Raw genomic sequence first — 17,693 nt, 5'->3', positions numbered from 1 at the left:
CCCAGTAAAGATGATTAAGGCAAGGCCATACACCACAGGGAAACTCCATCACTTGGACTCTGGCTGAGCTCTCAAGTGACGGCCGATAAACAGAGCACGGCCTCGCTCTCCCATTCCACACCAAGGTACTGTACCATCCTGTGTAGCTCAGTTTCCCCCCTGCAACCCATAACCTGTTTTGAATACTGCAGCTGGTGATTGGACTGCAGGCCACATACATTTGAGGTTGCCCAATTGAAATCGTCATACATAATAGCCACCTCCTCTTGGACATGCGTGTCATAAATTCTGATCCAGGTATAATGAGCTACGGGTAACACACGGCAGGGTTTTCACGCTGTCATAAAAAGGGCACATCGTGTTAATTAGCTGGAGACACCGTGCTTAGGTCAGACACTAACAAACAGACACGCCCACAAACTGCCAATGACCTGCTTCCACTCAGGAGTCATGACAGTGTTCGTGCCAACACAGACACGCTCATTAACGCTCTTGAAGACGGTCTAACCCTCGGTTCTAACCCCCTGTTCCGACTCCTCCTCTCACGGTCGCATGTGATTCTTGAGGATCGGTGCCTTTACACACACACAGCTTCAGGGACAGAAAGGTAGTGCTATCACCATTGACGAGAATGGCTACAAAAATCAAGGCCCTACTGTACATTGCTATGACACACGAGCCCCCTGGGGGCTCAGAATAGATTGCATTTAAAGGGGCCTTTGAAGCAGCAGGGTATAGGGAGGGGCGGTGGGAGAGAGAGGGATGGATAGAGAGAGAGGGATGGATAGAGAGAGGGAGAAGGAAAATGGAGGATAGGCAGGGAGAGAGAGGGATGGATAGAGAGAGAGGGAGAAGGAAAATGGAGGATAGGCAGGGAGAGAGACGAGGACAGATTCAGATAGCTGATGGGGAGACGGAACGAGACGGACAGAATACACCAAATCCATTAAAAAAAGGGGAGAGAGGATTGGATAGGAACTGTTTGGAATCCCCCATGGGGCTAGATGCAGCAATATACTGTTGATGAATGCACATCTGAAATCCCTACTTATTCAGATGAGGGTAGGCCAGACACACACACACACACACACACACACACAGAGAATGAAAGCTAGAGAAAGAGCCAGGACTTGATCGTTTACCTGGCTAAAACGCTTGTAAACGGAGACCGGGCTCTAAGCACCTGCGTGCGTCTTGCTTTCCCCCGTAACTCAGCACCGTGCATCAAAATGAGACACGCAGGCCCAAAGAAAACAGAATATCATACCATCACAGCATACATAGTATACTGGCGGCTGGGTGCTACACATCGGCAGCCACAAAGGGGGTTTCCTGCTTTCAATGTACAGCACTTTGAGCAAGAAAGGTGCTAGGTCAATTAACTACCAATTGAGGGTTATTGTCGGTAACAGTGAAAGGGTCACCAGCAACTGTGGGGTCAAATACCTACAATATAGTAGGCATAGAAATAGATTTACTAGAACCGACATTACCATTCAAGTTAATGTAATTCTATTCCTTTGACAGTAGGTCCTTTATTGAACATCTTATTGTGATGGAGCTCAAATGAGGCCATTGAATCCCTCCACACAAACACACACACACACACAATTCTGTGAGCCGTATGATCTCATAAACCAATACATCATTGCAAAATAACAAGCTGTCAGGAACCTTGCTATTTGAGGCAACACACACACAGTCAAAAGTAACAGGGGAAAGAGTGGGTGGTGTGAGGAGAGAATGGGTGATGGAGAAGGAAAAGGGGGAGAGATGCAGAGATGGTCTGTGCTGTGCTGATTAGGCTCTGGGGACAGACCCAGGAAGGATGAGAAGACGCAGAGTGCCTTCTGCAGGGCTGATAATGACCAGGACACACAACAAACACACACAGCGAGAGGGACACAAAAGCACACATTCTCTCTCTCACAAAGATGACACTAGTACACAAGACTTAAAAGGGCAACACATATTCTTAAATATGCTCTCCCCCCCTGATCCTGGACCAAACCCCAAATACATGTAGACTACATTTCCACGAGTGAGAGTGAGTGAGTGAGTGAGTGAGTGAAAGAGAAAAAAATGCCCGACCTGAGGGAACTGCTTTGTGGGGACCTGGGGTGGAGATAGAGGACTGTCTGTTGCAGAGTCCAGTCCCTCTCTGGAGCTTTCCCAGTCTCCTTGGGTGGTGCCCCCTGCCTCTGGGGAGGTTAGTGGGAGGTCGCTGGCATAGCCTGAGGACAGAGGGTCCTGTAACGAGGGTCCCTCGACTTTCGTGGTTTCCTGGGTCCCCGTAAGGTTGGTAGTCATACTGGGACCTGAGGTGTCCATATTGTCTCTCCTTTGGGTCAGGCCCACCCTGCCTACCTGGGTGGCGCTCCCAGTCGCTGGGGAGGTGAGTAGCAGATCGCTGGCATAGCCAAAGGCAAAAGGGTTCTGAATTAATAGCCCCTCTTGGACCTGGGCTGGTTTATCCAGACTAAGTTCCTTGACTTCTGTAGTTTCTTGGGTCCCCATCAGGAAAGCGGTCCTGGCATCCATTTTGGCTCTCCTGCTGTCCTCCTCAGAGAGTTGTACTTTGTTTCCAGTCACTGTGCCTTCCTTGACTTTTGTCTTATTGAGACAGGAGGCGGCAATTTCGGCTCTCATGATGTCCTCCTCAGAAAGCTGTACTTTGAGGATGTTCCCAGTCACTGGGGATGCGGCTGGAGGTTCGGCACGCACCTCTACTTCCACCTCGTTGTCATGGTAACTGTCCCCTCTCCAAACTGGGGACCCAAAGTCACTGGGGTAGACTGTCCTTACAACACACAGCAAGCCCCCCACCTCACGAATGTGGACCACCCCTTTGCGCTCCTTTTCCGGAGGGGTGTTAAAAGCAGCCCCCGGCGTCCCCGCTACCCAGCCCCCGCCTTCATCTGCCACCTCTTTCTCCTCCTGTTCTCGTTTCTTTTCTCTTTCCCTCTCTTTCTTGGGTCTTCGTATGCAAGGCCTCTCCAGGACCCCTTGTTCTCTCTCCCTGACTTTGCAGACCTGACCCCCGCCAGGGGTGGTGTGCACCTGGGACGGGACAGCTGGGTCAGGGTTGTCAGGGTTGTCTGGGGTGGGGTTCCCACTGGGTTGCCCTTGGCTGCTTGAGGCATCTGTGGTACTGCTCGTCCCCCCTTCCTCACTCCCAGCTCCGGGGTAGGACAGCCTTCTCCACACTGGGCTTGGCTCAGGGGACACATCCAGCACTCTGCTACCACCCAACCCCCCCATGCTGTCACTCGTGGAGTCAGCACAGAGAGCACTGGGCAGCGGTAGTCTGGATTGAGTTTGAGCCTGAGGCACGGTTAAATTGGCGATTTTGGCGCCGACGTCACTCATAGTTTTGAACGACGCGGTGGTTGCCTCCGTGACGGTACCTTTGTCCTCTTCCTCCTCATCCTCTTCCTCTGGTATGTTGCTTATCCTTATGCTTTCCACTTCCGAGCCGACTGACGACCCTCCTTTCTGGTGCTTCTTCCCTTTGCGTCTCCGCCGGAAGCGGAGGCGTCGTTTGGGGTTGGGGGACAGTGGGGGGAAGCCGTGTCCTCCCTCCCTAGGAGGCCTCACACAACCCATGGAGCTTCCCATCTCAAATAGACAGTGAATGAAGGAGGGAAGGGAAGAGGCGGCAAAATAAGAAAGCAAAACAGAAGTGCTCTGGTGGACAGGCTGATGAGAGTAGCAGAGAGTGACAGACGAATCTGATACCAAGGTGACACCTGCTCTCGGTGTGACGTGTAGCGAAAGCCGGTTTAGATCTGGCTGCTTGCCAGGAGCATAGAAAAAATGACAGAATGATAGAGCGAGGATGTGGGCTCTCGTCACCTTCTCACCTTCGGGTTCAGTCCACTCGGCCGAGGTGCTTGCTGCAGGCTTGCGTGTCACAGCTCTCGTCTCTCCGTAGGCGCTCCTCTCCCAGTCTTCCCTCCCCCCTCTTCTCTCTGCAGCTGTTGCCTCACCTCACACAGGCTCAGGAAACACCGCGATCAGCCGTAGCTGCTCTGGCTCGCTCTCCGAGGCCCCCACCTCTATGGGCAGGTCACGGACATCCCAGCACTCACTTCAAGGACAACCGAGGCAGAAACATGTCAGTAGACTCAGCACAGCATAAGAGAAAATCGATTTGGCTCAGGCTTTGGTAGTTCATTCATCCAAGGTTTGGCAGGTGAGAACGTAAGTCAACGTGGCTCATACATACTACATGTTGAATGAGGCTAGGAGACGGTGAGTCAGAGCAGTGCAGATGTGTCCATTTTCAGCCAATCAGTCGTTTAACACACACAATGTCGGACTGTGTTCGAGTAGTCCGTGGGGTCTCCTGCGTTGCCTGCGATGGAATCAGTGCTCGTCTCATCTCATAGCTGCAATTTCTTAGAGTGTGTGGTGCGAGGGAGCTGCAGTGCAGACACACGCTCACACAAGCAGTGTGTCCGGCTCAGTGCACATCATACCAGTCGCTCGGCAACAAAAATAAAAATAAAAACAACTCCGGTCATCTGCAACCCTGCACACACGCGCAGTTTGTTGGCAATTTGTTTTCCCTGTTGTTCCGGTGGTACTGTAATCCAAGTACTTTATCCAGGCTCGCCTCCAAGTACTCAGAATCATATATTATTAATACCTCGCCGCTCCTACGATAATTATATTGCTGTCAGCTCCTTAATGGTCAACAACACTCATAGTAGTAGCCGTGATAGCATTAGCCCTGTAGCAGCTGGTGGTGTCCCATTCTGCTGCGGCAACATGCTACTATCCACTATCCAGATTGGAGGTGGGCGATAGCGGACAGTCAGCCAACACACCGGCAGCGTGTTCAAAACCTCAAATCAGAGCCTTGACGACGGCGGCAGCTCAGACTCCTCGCCATCTCCCACGGTCCCCCCCTCCCCCCTGTTCATGGAGTCGCTGTGTCATGTGACGCTTGATTAACTTCAGTTCACACGGTTGTTAACCACAGAGATCGCTTTGTCGTCTTAGTACGAAGGAAAACCTCCTGGGGGTGGGAGGGGGGAGGTTAGATGAGCGTTGAGTCAACGTTACGGTGCTGACTTGGAAGACTCCAGGTGATGGGGGTGACCATGGGACCAGGAAGAGAGGCGATGAGCTACTGAACTGTAGGCGTTACTGCCTTCGACAATCCTTCTTCGACAATCCTTCAAATGACTGCAATCACAGAAAAGCCGGACAATTCTTGACAGTGGTCCCTGTAGTTTAGTCTCTGGTGCTGTACCAGGTTAAAATCCAGAGCACGTCGCGTTAGGGAGTAGAGATCATCCCCTTTAGCTTTCCAGACGTCACGTGGCCTCCCCCCTGGATAGCAGCCTTCCCCTTATGCTCCCTCCCACAAAGGATTGCTTGGAGAGCGTGCTCGTGGCTGGTGCTATCCAATCACTAACCCCTCAGTCCGTCTCCATCCTTGTCACCGTCTCTCAGCCAGGCAGGCTTTTTCCGTCATCCCTGCTGCAGCCGTCGTCGCGACACTGCTCCAGTATATAAAGCATCCACACTCATCCAGGTCTGTATGTGTTCCCAGTAGGAGTCCACAGGCGTGCACGCAAAGAGGGTCTGGTTGCAGACAACCAAGCAGATAGACAGGCGGTTGGGTTAAACATGCACTTCCCTCTCCACTCGTCTCCTCTGGTCTGGTTGATCGAATTACCAGTGGTGGCTGGGCTGGGCTAAGCTACAGGAAGCTAGTTTAGACTTTGTGAGGGTAGGTCCAGTGTCCCCCAGCTATAGCTGTCCCCCTGACGCGGCCAGTAAACGAGCAGCTGACTGGGTAAGGCAAAAGGCAGAGGATAAGTCCGGTAGTCTGGAGCTCCTTGGCTGGTTACAGAGAGAGATGGAGGAGGAGAGGGGGGATTCGGATGAAGGGAGAACAAGGTCCCCGTCAGACAGGCATGGTCGGATTGATCCAATTTATACGGTGCTCCCAGGAGAGAAGGGAAATGTGTGTGCGTGTGCAGCTGAGGAGAGAGCAAGAGCACGTCTGTGTGTGCCGACAGGGCTTGGCGATCCTCTGATCAGCTGTGGGTGTGTGTATGAATCCTCTGTGTGCGCATTTGAGTCGAGGCCTGTAGGTCCAAGGAAAGCCAGGAGACACAGTAACAGCAGGCAGCCTGTATTCCTCTCCTTCTCTCTCTCGCTGGCTTCTCTCGTTTGTTCTCTCCCTGGCTCGCAGGCAACGACAGAGGGAAACGCTTTATCTTCAGGCTGCTTGCAGCTTCACTGCTCTAGCCCTCTCCTGCTCTCTTTCCCTCCCTCCCTTCTCATCCTATCCGCTTCCTCGTCGCTCCCTCCCTCCCTCCCTCTCTGTGGCACACTCTGTGAGCTCAGAGCGCTTGTTATGACACTCGACACTTAGAGCACGAACAATATGTTTTTTTTACGGGGTCTGATACGGATTCCGATTTTTGGGGGGTACAAAGCTCACCGATACGATATATCTGCCAATGGAGTGTTTCATAGCAGGGAAATTGAAAAGTGAAATTTCTCCACACAGTTGTAAGAAATTGTCATCCAAAAGAGCAATTGTCCAAGAAATAGGCTTCAGGTGTTCATTTGTTAAATTGTGACAATGACATTTTGATAATGGCCTCAAATGTTCAGATCAGCATGAGATTTCCTTTTTTTCATCCTATTTATTGAATATCAGTGAAATTTGGTCTGATAGATTTTTTTTTTAAAATCGGTAAAAATGCCAGGTGAACCGATTTTATCAGTTGCGCGCACACACACACACACACACACACACACACACACACACACACACACACACACACACACACACACACCTCAAAAGCTTCCCCAGTTGGCAAGCTACTACAGAGGAAGATCTGAATTGTTGCTTCTCTGCAATACTGAGATCACCTCAATCTGATTCTCTGCCTCTCCTACATACCTCTCCCCATCTATCCCTCCCCTGGTGAAATAGAGGACAAAAAGGAGGGGAAGGAGGATATATATCAGGGGTAAGGAGGGAATGTTAAGTATTAAAGCACGTGAGGGGGTGGGGATGAAGGAGTTTATCAAAAATATCAAGAGGAATGAGAGATTTAAAAAAACAGGCTGTAATGGCAGACACAGAGAGAAACAGAGAGACACACAGAGAGACACAGAAATGCAAAAGAGCCTTTGCACCAGTTCAGGATCCACCACTTTCACTGATGAGCCTTTTCAAACACACAGGCTTCAAGACGTGACAACCTCGTCTCCCACATAAACACAACCCTGATGCAGTACGGTCACGTGGTTGGTTATAGCCTTTACACTGTACTCTCACACACCTTAAGACACTCAATATCTCACTGTGTGTGTGGGTGTTGGACTGTACGAGCACACACAAACAAAACACACATCTCACAAGCCCACATCAAGAAACCCCCACCCACATCAAGAAACCCCCACCCCCACACACACACCCGCACACACAAGGCTTTGCATAGCAGCTTAGAGCTCTACCCACAGACCAAAAACAAATACCAACATAAACATAAACAATGCAGACTATTCTCCAGTGATGACAGATGGGCTACATGAATCCAATTCACAGTGGAAACCAGTAATAAGGTCCCCGAGGCCTTCCCCATGGATATGATAGAACGGGCTGGAAACCAACTAACTACCTGAACTCAGGCACTCCCCCTGAGGGATCCTACACTGTACTGGACCAGCTCCATTAGGGATAATCATCAAGTCTAGCGCCAATGAGATTATTTTACCAGATAATTATCTCTGTCACAACATATTTGGCATTCAGAGAGAATATAGGTTGCGTAGAAGAGCAGATTTGAGGTCAGTTTTGATGTTTCACCTCTAAATGACGGCGGTTAGGAGATATATAGGGTAAGCTGGTCCTAGATTTGTGCTTTGGTAGCACTTTCTAATTTGAGCTTTCGCATAAGCAGGTCAGAGCTGGGTCTTGATGTATTTTGTATTAAAAAGATTCTTCAGGGGAGGAATTACAGAAGCACAAATTAAAGAGCCAGGCCAGAGTGGATAAGCCAATCGCACGCAGCCACAGTTTAGGAAGAGTCAGGGCCTGTGAGAGGCTGTGTAGTAGGCTGAGAGCATTGTTAGTGTGCCAGGTCATCTATGATGCTGGGATAAATGGGGACCCCTAGTGGTGAAAGTGAGGCACTGCAGCCAGACTTGCACCACTGTTGCATCAGGGTAGATGTAAGCCTACTGAATTCACATAGTACTCAGTGGCATGGATGCCAAGCAAAGCCTGGCTTCCCAAAATATTTGACCAATACAATTGGCAAAATAATTTCTCTGTGTTTTCATAATTTTCCATAAATTCGCAAGTGGCTGAATCTCACGGGAGAAATGGTCCGAGCGAGGGAACCAGCGCCCCTCTGTCTCAGTATGTGTAGCCCATGTATCTGATGCTGTCTGGACAAAAAGAGTATAACATGTTGCCGCCGTAGAATTTGATTGATTGATTGATTCCAGCAAGAATTTGGCCTCCGTTGATAAAAAATAAAAAAAAGAGAGAGAAGATAATTAGCCAATCAGCATTGAGCCAAGCTCAACTTTGGGTTGTCCTGGTACAGCATGCGAGGAACTTAGGCTAGCAGTAATATTTTTAGCTTGGTACCCTATGACAAGAAAAACTAGAAGTTTACTGTATGACAGAGCCATAGACCGTTTTGCCAACATAAAAGAGAGGATGGCATTGGCGTTTAACTTGTCTACAAGTAGGGTGAGTCAACATTTGTTGTTTTACTAGCGCACACACACACACACACAAATCAGTACCATGGACAGACACATGATATTTAGCGACATTGATTGTACTAAACAGTTTTTGGTATCTTTACGTTTGTTTTCAGTGTATTAAACTAAGCATATGTAGCCCTGTTGATTTGATGATGTTTAAATGGTGCTGGAAGAGCGGAGGCAGTGCTCCTGTTGTCTTTGTGCTGACTTGCGGTAACGCCGTGGTTCTGAATCAGTAGTCGTTTCGTAAACTCTAGAAAACATGAACTTGCTTACGTGCAATATTTGATTTGTGGACAGATGTTGCCCTCTGGCTTTGTGAGGAAACAAAACGTAGGTGTACAGGAGTTGAATTTATTCCGCCACTGTGTGTGATATTTCTGTTGTCATGGCCATACTGTATACAGTGGGGTATGAACGAATGGGTAATTGAGCAAACCACACAATTATCACAGCATTGGTTGTCATGTGACATTTTTTACTGGCTTTCTCACTGATTTTACCCACGCACCGCTATAAAACCCTCTTAGGCATCCCCCCCCATCTGCGATATCCACCCGTTCTGCCAGTCACATTCTATTAAAAGGTCCCCAGAGCGCACACGTCCCTGGGTCGCTCCTCTTTTCAGTTCGCTGCAGCTAGCGGCTGGAACGAGCTGCAACAAACACTCAAACTGGACAGTTTAATCTCCATCTCTTCATTCAAAGACACAATCATGGACACTGACAGTTGTGGCTGCTTTGCGTGATGTATTGTTGTCTCTACCTTCTTGCCCTTTGTACCATGTTTTGTGCTGCTACCATGTTGTGTTGCTGCCATGTTGTGTTGCTACCATGTTGTGTTGCTGCCATGTTGTGCTGCTACCATGTTGTGCTGCTGCCATGTTGTGTTGCTGCCATGTTGTGTTGCTGCCATGTTGTGTTGCTACCATGTTGTGTTGCTGCCATGTTGTGCTGCTGCCATGTTGTGCTGCTGCCATGTTGTGCTGCTACCATGTTGTGCTGCTGCCATGTTGTGTTGCTGCCATGTTGTGCTGCTGCCATGTTGTGCTGCTGCCATGTTGTGTTGCTGCCATGTTGTGATGTCATGTGTTGCTGCCTTGCTATGTTGTCTTAAGTCGCTCTTTAAATAGCGTTGTGTTGTCTCTCTTGTCGTGATGTGTGTTTTGGATCTATATTTTTAATCCCAGCTCCCGTCCCCGCAGGAGGCCTTTTGCCTTTTAGAAGGCAGTCGTTGTAAATAAGAATTTGTTAACTGACTTGCCTAGTTAAATTTAAAAAATATATATACAAAAAAATACTGACGCGCTATTCATTTTCAACGCTATACAATTTCTGAAACACAGAAATGTCATTTACATAAGTATTCACACCAGAGTCAATACTTTGTAGAAGCACTTTTGGCTGTGATTACAGATTTGCGTTGTCTTGGGTATGTCTGTATCAGCTTTGCACATCTGGATTTGGGGATTTTCTCACATTCTTCCTTGCAGATTTTTTCAAGCTCTGTTAAGTTAGATGGGGAGGGGCGGTGAACAGCAATCTTCAAGTCTTTCCACAGATTTCCAATGGGATTCAAGTCTGGGCTTTGGCTGGGCCACTCAAGGTCTTTCACATTCTTGTTCTGAAGCATTCCAGCATTGATTTGGATGTATGCTTGGAGTCATTGTCCTGTTGGAACGCATATCTTCACCACAATCTAAGGTCGTTTGCTCTCTGAAGCAGGTTCTCATAAAGGATTTGCCTGCATTTGGCGTCATTCATCGTTCCCTCCATCTTCCTGCCACTGAAAACCATCTCCATAGCATGAATTCTGCCACCACCATGCTCCACGGTAGAGATGGTGTTAGACGGGTGATGAGCTGTGCCTGGTTTTCTCCAGACATAGCGCTTTGCATTCAGGCCAAAGAGTTCAATTTTTGTCTCATCGGATAGCCAGTTCTAGCCAGTTCTAGGCAGTTCTAGGTAGTTCCATATTTTTTCCACTTGCCAATGAAGGAAACTTTCAACACTCTAGAAATAGTTTTATACCCTTTCCCTAGACATATGCCTCATCACAATTCTATCTCAGAAATCTACAGACAGTTCCTTTGACTTCATGGTATAGTTCATTGCTCTGACATGCACTGTCAACTGTGGGACCTTATATAGACAGGTGTGTTTCTTTCTAAATCATGTCCAAACAGAGTTGGCCACAGGTGGACTACAATTAAGTGGTGGTGACAACTCAAGGATGAACAAAAAGACATTGGATGCATCGGAGCTCAATTTGGAATGTCATAGCAAAGGGGTGTGAATACTTATGCAAATGAGACGTTCCTGGATTTACATTAGCAAAAATGTCTAAAAATATTGGGCTATTGTGAAAATATATTTAATCCGTTTTGAATTCAGGCTGTAACACAACAACATGTGAAATAAGTTGAGGGTATGAACACTTTCTGAAGGCAATGCAATTACCAAGTAGAGACACCTGGCAGATATGTCTGCCTTGGGGGCAGGAGCAGGGCCGAGGATCTCTACAACTGGGTTGAAGTGGCCGGTGTTGACTGCTGAGATAGCAACTCGTCGAGCCTGCAGTCAGAGAGAACGTTTCTGCTGACATGACACGTCTTTGGAAATATGAAGAACTGGTCTTAACTAGGCATGACAGAGTGTGGAGTCATAGGCCTGTGGTTCTACCCCTGACAACATAGTGTATAGTCCAATGACAAATTCTCCTTTGGCCTGAAAACATAGATTCCTCCAATCACACGTTATTTTACTGGCAGTAATCGAACCTTAGGGGGACAGCTTCCTGGAATGACCTCACACCCCACTTCCGGGCCATGCAGTGCTTTCTAACCAAACATCTGATTTTAACTACTAACACCAAACCCTACATCCATTCCCATAATCATTACAATAAATGAACATGTGCTTTCTAACATGGCATGTTGTGACTACCAATTAAAATGGCTGCTCCTTGCAAATCCCAGGTCATAATATGTGCTGTTCAGACTTTTTACATAGTTTATTTTGACATGTACTACCGCGGTCTACGTTGATGTACTCGTCTGAATATTTAGCTGTTTTTGTATTTTGTGTTATTGTAAATATATATATATATATATATATCATAATACAAATAAAAACATGTTCATATAGGATGGGTTACGCTGCCGTTACTGTTTATTATCGATCCTGTTGCCGGGTCACTTTATCCCTACATACAGTGCCTTCACATTTTATCGGTGTTACAAAGTGGGATTCAAATTGTCTTTTTTTTTGTGTCAACAATCTACACAAAATACTCTGAAGACAAAGTGGAAGAAAATGTTGAATACATTTTTTTTTTACAAATTATACAAGTGCATTAACTAAAAGTTGTTAGATGTATTCAGCTCCCTGAGTCAATACAGAAACACCTTTAGAAACGATTAAAGCTGCGAGTCTTCTGGGGTAAGTCTCCAAGAGCTGTGTACATCTGGACTGTGCAATATTTGCCCATTATAAGCAACTCCAGAAAATATTTGGGGCTTGTGTTGTAGGTTACTGTCTTTCTTTAAGGTTAATTCCTCTCGTGGTCTCTGGTGTAACGCAAACTGAAGCAGGACTTTGCCTGTGCTTAGCTCCATCCCATTTCTTTTCATCCTGAAAAACTCCCCAGTATTTGTCGATGACAAACATGCCAGTACCATGATGCAGCCACCGCTATGCTTGAAAATAAAGAGGCAGTTACTCAGTGATTTGTTGGATTTGCTACAAAACATAAGGCTTTGCATTTAGGCCCAAAAGTGTCATTCCTTTTCAGTTTTTTGTTTATTTTCACTATTACTGTAGTACCTTGTTGCATAACAGATGCATGTTTTGAAATATTTTAATTCTGTAAATTTGTATTCTTCTTTTCACTCTGTCATTTAGGTCATTATTGTAGAGACACGAACATGTTGTTGATCCATCCTCAGTTTTCTACCATCACAGCCATTGACCTCTGTAGCCGTTTTAAAATCCCCAATGGCCTCATGGTGACATCCCTACGCAGTTTCCTTCCTGTCCTACTGCTCAGTTCAGAAGGACGACTGCATCTTTGATGTTCTGGGTGGTTTAATACAATCACCCACAGCATAATTATTAACTTGACCATAACTAAAGAGATATATAATGTCTGATTTGTTATTTCTAACCATCTACCAATCACTGCCCTTCTTTATGAGGCCTTCAAAAGGCTCCCTGGTCTTTGTAGTTGAATCTGTGCTTGATTGAGGGACCTTACAGATGTTGTATGTATGAGGGACTGGGTGAAGGGTTTGTCATAAAACAATAATGTCAACCACTATTATTCACACAGGGTGAGTCCATATAACTTATTATGTGCCTTGTTAAGCCAAACTCATTTAGGCTTGCCTAAACAAAGAGGCTGAATACTTATGTACTAACTATATTTTATACTGTACAAAAATGTAAACGCAACATGTAAAGTGTCGGTCCAATATTTCATGAGCTGAAATAAAATATCCCAGGAATTTTCCATTTGCACAAAAAGCATATTTCACTCAACAACAAAAAAATTACATCCCTGTTAGTGAACATTTCTCCTTTGCCAAGATAATCCATCCACCTGACTGACAGGTGTGGCATATCAAGAAGCTGTATTAACAGCATGATTGTTACACAGGTGCACCTTGTGCTGGGGGAAATTAGGCCACCCTAAAATGTGCCGTTTTGTCACAAAACACAATGCATGCTGACTGCAGGAATGTCCACCAGCGATGTTGCCAGATAATTTAATGTTCATTTCTCTACCATAAGCCGCCTCCAACGTCCAACCGGCCTCAAAACCACAGACCACATGTAACCACACCAGCCCAGGACCTTCAGCCCAGCAAACACACCAGACATATCACCCCCTGAGCATGTTTGGGATGCTCTAGATCGACGTGTACGACAGCATGTTCCAGTTCCCGACAATATCCAGCAACTTCGCACAGCCATTGAAGAGGACTGGGACAACGTTCCATAAGCCACAATCAACCGCCTGATCAACTCTACATGAAGCAGATGTGTCGCACTGCAGGAGGCAAATGGTGGTCACACCAGATACTGACTGGTTTTCTGATCCACGCCCCTAACTTTTTTTCAAGGTATCTGTGACAAACAGATGCATATCTGTATTCCCAGCCATGAGACATTCATAGATTAGTGCATTTATTTAAATTGACTGATTTCATTTTATGAAGTGTATCTCAGTAAAATCTTTGAAAATGTTGTATGTTGTGTTTATATTTTTGTTCAGTGTAGTTATGAATTTTGTATTAATCTTGAAAAAAAAAATAGGATTTTTCTTCCACTTCCGAGTATTTAGTGTAGATTGTTGACATTTTTTTTTTTACATATACATCCATTTGAATCCCACTTTGTAACGTAATAAAATGTGAAGAAATCCAAGGGGTCTGAATACTTTTGCAAGGCACTTCACATATCTACCTCAATTATCTCTGTACTAAGTTATCATTTCTCATTGTGTATTTATTCCTCAAGTTACTATTTTTCAATTATTTCTCCCTGCATTGCTGGGAAGGGCCCTAAGTAAGCATTTCACCGTTAGTCTACTCCTGTTGTTGATGAAGCATGTGACAAATAAAATGATTTGATTGATCCTCAGCTGCAACCCGTAAACCCCACTGCTCTACGCTTCCATCTTCTCTCTCATGTCCTCCTCGTCTTTCTCTTTCAGTGCAACAGTAGTTTTCAGCCTCCAATCAGTCCATCAGTGCTGGGTCTCTACCTCTATCCCTCAGACTGCATCACCCTCCCTCCCTCTACTCTCCTTCCTCCGGGCTCACACCGTTCTGCTGAATCATGCTGATTGAAGTGGCTGCGTAGTCATGCAGCGTGTCTCCTTGGCAACCGGCTTGCCAGTGTCACCTTGAGGTTATTTAATCATAATCGCTCTGTTCTGCCCACAGCACATCCAGGTGGTCGTTCATGGGAAGTGTGATTGTAAACCTAATAATACATGTGGGTACCTGAACTGTCAAAATACAGGGCTTTGCCAAAATGGCGCTCTCATTTATTTTTCAAACTTTTATAGTGAAGTTCAACCCCCCCCCCCCCCCCCCCCCCCCCCCCCCCCCAACTAAACCTTTCCTTTTTTTGGGAGGATCTTTGATTTGTGTCAAGGATGCAGGAAGGGTAGGGTTCGCTTGACTGATTCATGTCCAAACATCGTTGTTTTACCCCTGGGTTCTTGAGGCCAGCTGTGTGTGTGCGCGCGCGTGTGTGTGCTCCTCTATGGTGCCAGTGTTTTAGAGCATGGCCTGACCTACTGCAATGCCCTGCCTGGTGGCTATTTTCCACCGCAGCACAAGGACATACCAAGGAAAACTATGTGACACACACAGCCACTCCACTCAAGCTTTTAAAACACTACTACTAGTGTCTTCACAGATACACACACAACCCTAGGAGGCTTCCCTAAAGCCATCACTGTCTCCACAACAAGCAGGTTGGAACAACATCTACAAACAAAGCAACAGCTCAAGTAAACTCCCACACTGACAAGACACATTATAAGACTCCTAAACCTAGTCTGCGCCTGGCACAGAACTAACTAGCTGCCGCACACACAGCCTCTGAGCCAACCCTGGTACTCCCAGCAACCCAATATGACAGCAGAGGACACGTCTGAGAGATCAACACACACACAGAGAGAGAGACACAGCCTCTGAGCCAACCCTGGTACTCCCAGCAACCCAATATGACAGCAGAGGACACGTCTGAGAGATCAACACACACACACAGAGAGAGACACAGCCTCTGAGCCAACCCTGGTACTCCCAGCAACCCAATATGACAGCAGAGGACACGTCTGAGAGATCAACACACACACACAGAGAGACACAGCCTCTGAGCCAACCCTGGTACTCCCAGCAACCCAATATGACAGCAGAGGACACGTCTGAGAGATCAACACACACACACAGAGAGACACAGCCTCTGAGCCAACCCTGGTACTCCCAGCAACCCAATATGACAGCAGAGGACACGTCTGAGAGATCAACACACACACACAGAGAGACACAGCCTCTGAGCCAACCCTGGTACTCCCAGCAACCCAATATGACAGCAGAGGACACGTCTGAGAGATCAACACACACACACTATAATACGTAGAAGAAACTAGTGTAAAGCCCAGTAGCCACCCCTCCCCCACAGGACTTCTACAAGTACTCAAGGTAATTAGATGGATGATTTTATCTGAACCGCTATCTTGACTTGCCATGAGGCCGGCGAGTCGTAAATCGATTTTCCTGCCAAGACAGATCCAATTTGAAACTGTCGCTTCAGTAAACATTTCACTGTAACGTCTACACCTGTTGTATTCGGCGCACGTGACAAATAACATTTCATTTGGAGGTGGTGTCGTTTTTTAAAAATGTATTTAACCAGGGAAAGACCCTTGAGATTAGAGACCTCTGTCGTGAGGTGGACCTGGCCAGAGGCCAGCAGGAAGTAGTCAGCGTGCCGTGAACACACACACAACATCAGAGCACAACGTATAGAGCAGGGTGGCCAACCTCGACATAGAGCTAGAAGACATAGAGCAGCACAGACCTGGAAGTGCAGGATGATGGTCCAGATGAGGCCCAGTGTCAGCTTGGGGTTGCCGTCTGTGATGTCATCGTTCCGGATGTTCACCAGTTTGACCTGGAACATGTAGAATGGGAGGATTAAACACCTGGCCTCGTGGTAACCTAATTAAAGCTTTGACATGGAATAGAAAGCTGTAAGGGGACTGGAGTTGGGTACCCATGTGCTCCACGTTATTAACCAGTCACCACATGACTTCCTGTTCTCTATTGTAACGTTAAATAATAAAGGGTGTGACTGGCCTCCATATTCCGACTGTCTTTCTCACATCAGTGCACATAAAGAGGCTACCGAGATGGAGCCCATGTTTAGTAAGAGCCGGTGTCTAAGACAGAGGTGCAGCATTGGTTAGAGATGCTTGAGGTGTGACTGTGGTCATCTGGTAGTCCCAGTCATGCAGCGCTGACACATTGGGACAAGAGAGAGAGCGAGAGAGTGAGAGAGAGAAAGCGAGGGAGCGAGAGAGAGAGAACGAGCGAGAGAGAGAGAGAAAGAGAGAGAGAGGGAGGAGAGAGAGAAAGAGGGAGGAGAGAGAGAAAGAGGGAGGAGAGAGAGAGAGAAAGGGGAGAGAGAGAGAGAAAGGGGGGAGAGAGAGAAAGGGGGGAGAGAGAGAAAGGGGGGAAAGGGAGGAGAGAGAGAAAAAGAGAGAAAGAGAGAAAGAGAGAAAGAGAGAGAAAGACCACCTCAATTATTTTATTTATGGATGTGCTTTGTATGTTTCTTTTGTGTTTGTTTTTTTAAATGGTCAAATAAACCTTTCTTTTTTTCCCCCAAAAGGCAGATGTGGTTGAATTTGGCTTAGTTCAGGTCAATATGTATTTCTGAGCATGAGTACCTGTTGAGATATTGAGTGGGTTGAGAGTGGCGTGTGTGTGTGTGTGTGTGTGTGTGTGTGTGTGTGTGTGTGTCAGTTGTACCTGTCTCTGTTTGAGAAAGTCCAGGGCAATTTGGACATTCTGGAGCCGGTGAAATCGCATGCGACCCTTTTCCCTGGGCTGAAAAACAGAAAAGAAAAGATCAAGGATTTTAAAAATGCTTTATGTAGATATTCTCACAGTCACAATTCTGACCAGTGATAGAGATACAAGTGGTGAGTGTCGTTCCCAATTCAAAGTGCAGTGAGCGGGGAAAACTATGCACAGGCCGCTGTAATGACATGGCATTATCCTAGAGGGCGCTGTCTTCAACTGTTGTCAAACACACGCCAACACCCATCCTCACAGCAGAGGAGGAAACAACCCGGGAAAAACATTCTGCAAACCAGAACATGTACATCTGCAAACCATGCTGGTTTAAACAGACTAATAC

At 46.8% G+C, this 17,693-nt stretch overlaps 1 protein-coding gene across 25 annotated transcripts in view; it reads right to left on the bottom strand.

Annotated features, from left to right (window-relative positions):
* The window catches only part of LOC110496159 (microtubule-actin cross-linking factor 1), a 273,689-nt gene that overhangs the window by 135,589 nt on the left and 120,407 nt on the right, over positions 1-17,693 (bottom strand). For 13 of the 25 annotated variants that reach the window (XM_036952679.1, XM_036952690.1, XM_036952685.1 and 10 more), the window contains exon 1: positions 2,092-6,219. In XM_036952679.1, coding sequence (XP_036808574.1) covers positions 2,092-3,618 — 1,527 coding nt within the window. In that variant the 5' untranslated portion in view covers positions 3,619-6,219. Of the gene's footprint in view, positions 1-2,091; positions 6,221-16,349; positions 16,443-17,302; positions 17,381-17,693 lie in introns of those variants that run through there. The other 12 variants (XM_036952697.1, XM_036952698.1, XM_036952699.1 and 9 more) reach the window with 3 other exon arrangements.

The sequence above is a fragment of the Oncorhynchus mykiss genome, chromosome 18 (assembly GCF_013265735.2).
Source record: "Oncorhynchus mykiss isolate Arlee chromosome 18, USDA_OmykA_1.1, whole genome shotgun sequence".
Lineage (NCBI taxonomy): Eukaryota > Metazoa > Chordata > Actinopteri > Salmoniformes > Salmonidae > Oncorhynchus > Oncorhynchus mykiss.
Note: the sequence above shows the minus strand (reverse complement) of the source record. Positions and strands in the feature narration are given on the sequence as shown.